The 6,758-nt window shown below is 55.2% G+C and overlaps 1 protein-coding gene across 1 annotated transcript; it reads right to left on the bottom strand.

Annotated features, from left to right (window-relative positions):
• Window positions 1-723: 723 nt before the first annotated feature.
• Window positions 724-6,614, bottom strand: LOC131478269 (2'-5'-oligoadenylate synthase 1-like). The gene is given in 7 exon segments (XM_058656751.1): window positions 724-1,062; window positions 1,065-1,100; window positions 2,063-2,216; window positions 2,732-2,964; window positions 3,741-3,925; window positions 5,294-5,579; window positions 6,380-6,614. Coding segments are annotated over 7 exon segments (1,320 nt in total). The 5' UTR covers window positions 6,560-6,614; the 3' UTR covers window positions 724-816.
• Window positions 6,615-6,758: the final 144 nt, after the last annotated feature.

Raw genomic sequence — 6,758 nt, 5'->3', positions numbered from 1 at the left:
TTGTCTTTACTGCCTTAGGAATTTGGTGCTTCTGGCTCTTGCAGAAGCTCTCAGTACATGAGGAGGCATGAAGACCGTGTGATCCAGAGGGATGGGGCTTAGGGTTCAAGTCCAGCTGACCCTGAACAAGTGCTCTGACCTCTTAGAACCTCGGGACCCCAAGTGTATCAGCAGAAGGACAAGAAAACACACCTCACAGGGATGTGGGAATTACATGGAGGAGCAGTCATGTGGATGAACTAAAAACTGCCTGCCAGGAGTTTCCTCCCTGGGTGGTAGGGGCCCAAGCACTTGGGCCATCATCCACAGTCTTTCCAGGCCCATTTGCAGTGGGAGCTGGACCAGAAGTAGAGCAACCAGGACTCAAACTGGCTGTCATTGGGTACCAGCATTCCAAGTGGAGGCTTAACATGCTAAGCCACCATGCTGGCTCTAGTGCTAGGATTTTTCTGGAGATATGGACAAAGAATGGCCGAAGGCTGCTCATCTTAGGATTAGTAGCGGCTAGAAAAGTGGAAGGGTCCTAAGCTATCACATTTCATGCAAGGCGGTGGTTATCTGCTCTGTCCATTGCCATGTTCCCAGTAGCCAGAAGCATGGACGTCACAGAGCAGGTGCTCAATGGCATTGATGCATTGATGAAAAAGCGCGCGCACACACACACACACACACATCTGTGCTTCCTGCCTCTTTGCCTTGACATTCATAAGCACCTGACACATGGTCATCACTGCCATTTTTATTGTCATTGCTCCCTGACCCCCCCAGGGACCCAGAGAAGAGAGGCAAAGGATTGCACCCCTTTCTATCCACTTGTCATCTCCCTGTCTTGTGACAGAACTGGCAGGACTTGAGGCAAGGGCCTTCGTGATGGGAAAGGGAGCCAAGCAGTATGCGGAGGGTAGGAGGTAGAAACCCGGGATTCCCTGGCCCCAGGGGCGCACTGGAAACCAGGGGCTGCTTTGGGGAGGCGCGGGTGCTCAGAGGATGATGCAGGTCCAGCTGTCCTCTTCCTGTGGAGTGACCACTGACTGGTGAAAACAATCTGCGTAGCGGTACGTCGCATGTCCCAGTGTTTCCACGGGCACCTCCACTTTAGGCTGGAAGGTGGGACACACAGTCAGGGCGGGCAGCTGGCTCCTCCCTTGCAACTGACCGGAGTGAGTGTTTCTACTGGGTCTGCCTCTTTAAGTACAGGCAAAGTATTCCTGATGCTAGGTCAGGGGCCAGCACTCAGCTAGCTACTTGACGGAGCCCATTCCTGAGCTGTGTGCCTTCCGTGGCTGGGGCAGGACAGCATCCGAAGGACAGTGCAGCTCCAGGGCCGGCCCCAGGGTGGGCTGAGGTGGCCATTCGGTCTCCATCCCTTCCGAAGGCTCCCCGTGGCCTCCCTCCTGGCTCCAATTGGCATTGGCGTCAGACATCCTGTGTGCCTGCCCATGGGACTCCATGCCTGAGCTGATCTCTGAAAGACCCCCATCCACGAGTGCAAAGATCCAGGTCGGGGTCTAGTGCGACACAGCCCCCGTTACTCAGCTCCCCTGATCTCCCATTAGCCGGATGTAAAGTGGGGTGCCAGTAGGCAGGCTGCTTTGGGCAGAGACTTGCATACTGATCTTGGCGTGCATGAAATGAATCCAAGCCTCCTTCCCCACTCAGCTGCCCTGGGGCCAGAGGGCTCCCTGCTGTGACCCCCTTCTCAGTAAGATGTGTGTGATGGGAAACCTGCCTTGCAGGGTTGTTGCGAGGAATCAATGAACTCATAAACGTGGACTTCAAACCGTTCATGAGCATTGTGAAAAACTAGGCTGGCATTTAGGGTATTTTTTTTTTTACCCAAATAATCTTTTCATTCCTTTTATCTTTTTCCCATGAACTTTTTCAGGTTTTCCGTCACAGCAGGTGCTCAGAAAGTGGCCATCATCATGACTGACCACAGACGGCTCTTAGTGGGAGGAACTCTGAACCACAAGAACCCTCTGGGACAGCTCTCGAGCGGGGGGCACAGTCTGTGGCTGCGGAAGCAGGAGTGGCCGTGAGCTCGAGGGGCAGAAGGTCTCACCGACACGTCCCAGGAGTCCACGAGGACGGCATTCCATTTTCGAAAGCACGGGAAACTCAGCCATTGTTGAGCTTCTTCTGCCAGCCGCTGCCAGGGTTCTAGGTTTCCACCAGCCACGTTTCCTGTGGGGTCAGCTGGATCAAGAATCACAGGCCTGGAAAGCAAAGTGCAGACAGAGGTGGTAAGGGGGTGGGGCTGCCGGGGAGTCTGGGGACTCCTGGAAGGGCTGACACTGGCCTGGCGTGGGCTGGGCAGAAGCAGGGCAGTGCTCTCTGAGGATATGGGGGGCAGGCGGGGAGAATCGAGGTGCAGGCACATCACAGCATGCTGGCCTGACTCCCGTGACAGTGTTGTAGGTACCTTTATCTCTTACTGACCCCCAGGAACTCATCTTGCTGAGTTTCTTTTTGTTGATTGCAGCTATTTTACTTTCCTTCTCTTAGCATCTGGAGCAACCTCTTCCCATTTCCAGACAAGCCCAGAACCTGTTCACTCTCTGGACGGTGGGTCTCATCAAGCTCACCTCATGCCTCCATGAGAGGGCAGCATCTTGGTATAGCAGGAGGTCCCGGGACACGCTCAGGATTTGTGGGACCACACAGTCCTGGCATCCACAGGGCTGCCCCTACGTGCCAGGGGAAGAGTCCCTTGCGTGGGGGTTTAGGGTACCTGGGTTTGGCAAGCTTCTGGGTCAGGTAGAACTTGATCGTGGGGTCACTGAAGTCGTAGTACTTTGTCCAGTAGATACACAGGTACTGGTACTCCATGACCAGCTCCAGGACGGTCCGGAAGCCCTGGGCCGTGTCAAACTCTGTTTTGCCACTCCCCTGCTCCCAAGCATAGACCGTCAGGAGCTCCAGGGCATACTGTGGTGGCAGCGACTTATCAAGCTCCTTTTCACACTGAGGGCAGAAAGCACAGAGAGAAGAACGGGCTGACGGAGTTCTCCTGCAGAGCGCCCACCCCAGGGCCAAGCCCAGAGCATCACCCTCCCTTGTCAATCAAGTTTTCCTGGAACACAGCCACACCTATGATTGCTTTCTTGCAATAAGGACACAGGTGAATGACGGGACACAGACCAGTGGCCCACAGTGTCTGAAGGGGTCCCTCTCCTGTCCCATATAGGAATGGACTCTGGTTAAGACCTTGAACTCTGCACTCCTGCTGATGTGGGACCCACTGCTGGCTCAACCATGGCTTGCTTCTGGTGATGGCTCAGGCTGCCACAGCCTCATTCTGTTGTATCTGGCTGACACAACAGCATGACACCTGCCTCTTAAGGGCACTAGGGCACGTGGACGGAGAAGTGCTCCCGGCCTTCCAGAGACCTGCACAGAAGCAGGTAAACTTCCCTCTGGAGGAACACGGATCATCCAAAACACCAGATAATGTGTCACAAGTAATTTCCAAGTACAATGAGCAGCACATGGACAGGCATGTGAGGAGAGTTGAGATCGGAAGGGAGAGAAATACACATGAATAAAACTTAACATATTGAAAGGCTGAGCCCTCCTCCCCTTCCCTACCCCCTCTCTTCCCTTTCCCCGTCCCTTCCCCTCTCCTCCCCTCCATGCTCCCTCTTCCTGCCCCTCTCCTCCCCTCCCCTCCATTAGCTCTCCCTTCCCCTCCCCGCCTCTCCCTGCCCCTCCATGCCTCCATCCCTGACAGACAGCCATACCGTCTGGTACCAGAACTTGACGAGGCGGATGAGGCTCTTGAGTTTGGTAGGGCGTTGCTTCAGGAAGTTGCGCTGGAGCTCTGTGAAGCAGGTGGAGAACTCGCCCTCCTTCCCCAGGGAGGTGCACTCCTTGATGAGGTCAATGTAGACTTGGGGCTCGGGCCTGGAGTTTTTGGTAATCTGACCTATTCGGGCCGGAGTTGGGGGGGAGGTCCGGAGCTTGAAGGCGACAGCATTCCCTCAGGGCAGACTCAAGATGCACTGCCAACACTCCCTTCCTCCCAGCTCCATGGCCATCGCCCTGTCCCAGCCACCCTGGACCTGCTGGCTCCAGCTTGCCAGCGGTTCAGACCCTGGGAGGCTGCAGGAATGGTGCAAGTCACAGCGCTCCCATCTGAGACCTCCTGAATCATGTCCGTGGCTGCTGGCTCCGGCTGCTGGCTCCAGCTCCGGCTGTCGAGAGCATTTCAGCAGCCAACCAGCAGATGGTTTTCTGCTTCCTTCTCTCAGATAACTGAAGAATAATAAACACATCAAGCGCAAAGCACCCAGCATCATACACGGCGCCCAACGCTGGGTGGGTGACTGTGCGCCTGTTTTAAAACAGTGTCAGGCCTAGCTGTTCACCACCACTCTGACTGCCTGCTGCTCTCCTGGGCATGGGCGACTCTCTGGCCATTTGGTTCTTCACGGCCCTGAGAGGGCCAGGCGGAACCTTCCTGATTCATGCCACCCCGTCCAGAGGTGCAGTGAGCCACACCTGGGTCTGTGTAAGCGCAACAGATGCTCAGAACCAAAACAACGGGTTCTGCAGCATCTGTCTGGTCCCTTTATGGGCCCCTTTCTCCTTGCCCTCACCCCTTCCCACCACTGGCCTCTGCCTTGCAATTCCCTCTGCTTGCAGCGACTACCCCAGCCCCCAACACAAGAGGTGACAAAGAGAAGGCAAGTTTCTCACTTCCTGGTGTTCGCAGAGCATCTGTCCTGGCTCCCCTAGGCCAGGGAGCAGTTTGGATGGAGTCTCCACCTTGACTGTGGTATTCCGAGGTGCCTGTGCCTCAAGTGGGGGGACGGCTCTCATTTTGGATGACCTACCATGTACCAGGCCCTGTGCAAGGCTCCAAGGTCTGCTACAAGCCCTAATGTGTACTTCTGTGATTTAGACAGACATTAAGCATCTTTCACTGAGCGTTGGAGTATGGAGATAGGTGCTCCAACCCTCAGAATGAAGGAATGACCATGAAACTTTAGTAAACTGTAGGCCGAATTGATGCGGCCCCCTTTTTTAATTCCACTGGCTTTGCCACTAATAGGACTAGCGAGCTTTGTGGTTCTGTAAGTGCCTTTGGCCTCCAAGTTGCGCCTCTTTGCTGTAAAGGTTGAGGTCCTTATTTAGGATGGGATGAAGATCTTACTTAGGACAAGAGATGCTAGGCCCTCCCCTTTGCTACACCTGTTCTGCAAGGGTGCTTGTTTGGGTCAAATGCAAACTGTGCCAGGGGCTTGCGGGAGGAAAGGGGGAGGAGGCTGTGCTGTGGGCACAGGGTGCTCACCCAGGGCGTCAAAGGCAGGTAGCACATCGAACTCCACCTCCTCCTCCAGCTGGCGGGAACTCAGCACAAAGCTGAGCACGCGGGGGTTGTCCCACTTACTATTGATCTCAAACCTCACTTGAAATCGCTCCTCTCTCTGGCAGGCTTCCAACTGCTTCTTAATCTCCGCAATGAACTCGCCCCGTTTGTCTAGCTGCTCACGAAAGCTTGTGAGTTTTGTCAGGAAGACCACCAGGTCAGCGTCAGACCGGTCCTTGAGGGCTGTGCCCTTGCCCGAGGAGCCGCCCTGATGCAGGAAGAAAAGGTAAATATATCTTAGTGTGAAAACTTAGACACGGTTGCCCAAGAGACGTCTTCCCCAAATCGGCAAAACGCATCCTGTGACCAATCATTCGTTCGACTGGATTTAGAACACACCGCCCCACCACTTGCTCCACCATCAGTAATTTTCTCCCCCAAATATCCACAATGGCCTAGGCTGGGCCAAGCCAATGCCGGGAGCTGGGAAGCCACACCTAGTTGAGTCAGCACCTGCTGGCCTCCCAGGGTCAGTCTGCCTACCAGGAAGCTGGACTTGGAGAATTGGGCCTTGAACCCAAGTGTCCAAGGGATGAGGGCCCCCCGAGGGACCCATGCCAATCCCTACACTTTTTTAATTCCATCTTCCAGTCCCCTTGTGTTATTACCCTGGGTGATCTTTATGCATTACTGAATCCTCATAGCCGCATGGCTTATCAGGAGTCACGGGTAAGAAAACTGGGCCACGGAGCAGTGCTCTGCCCTGGGTCTTCCAGCCAGCAGGTGCACCTGCCTTCAACACGGGCTCTGTTCATCAGCTCCTGAGACTTCAGGAATGCTTCATCCCAGCCTTGCAGCTCATCCACAAAGCATTTACCAGGGCTGTGCCTCTCTGATTTGGATGTGGCTTGGAGCAGAGGTTCTTGAGGGGCTCACTGGGGTGGGGTGCTTGTTAATAACAGAGACGCAGGATTCACCCCAGAGCCCATTCTAACAAGCTGTGGAGGTGGACCCATCAGGCCCCCCACGCCCTCTCTCTGGGGCCCGTCACCCCCCGCCTGGCCTCACCTTCACCACCTTTGACACCCGCACGGGGTGGGAAGCTCCTTGGAAACATCTCTCCTTCAGGAATGAGCAGATGATATGCACAGCTTCCTTGACCTGCTCACGGAAACGCGTGTTGGGCAGGAGCTGCTCTTCGATGACCTTGTCCAGCAGCCTGGCTGGGGTCTCCCTGAGCTCCGTCATGAGACAGGTAGGAACAAGAGCGCGGCCAAACTGCCCTTGGAGCTCCGTGAGCTTTATGTCTTCCCCAGGCGGAGTCTGGACGGTGTCCAGTTTCGGTTTCTCAGCTAGGAGGAGCCACATCTGTGACCCTAGCATTTCCTCTTAGCCGAGTAAAGCCTTGTATGACCTTGCTGTGGAATTGCACTGGTCTCAAACTTCC

Source organism: Ochotona princeps, chromosome 29 (assembly GCF_030435755.1).
Source record: "Ochotona princeps isolate mOchPri1 chromosome 29, mOchPri1.hap1, whole genome shotgun sequence".
NCBI classification, from domain to species: Eukaryota; Metazoa; Chordata; class Mammalia; order Lagomorpha; family Ochotonidae; genus Ochotona; species Ochotona princeps.
Note: the sequence above shows the minus strand (reverse complement) of the source record. Positions and strands in the feature narration are given on the sequence as shown.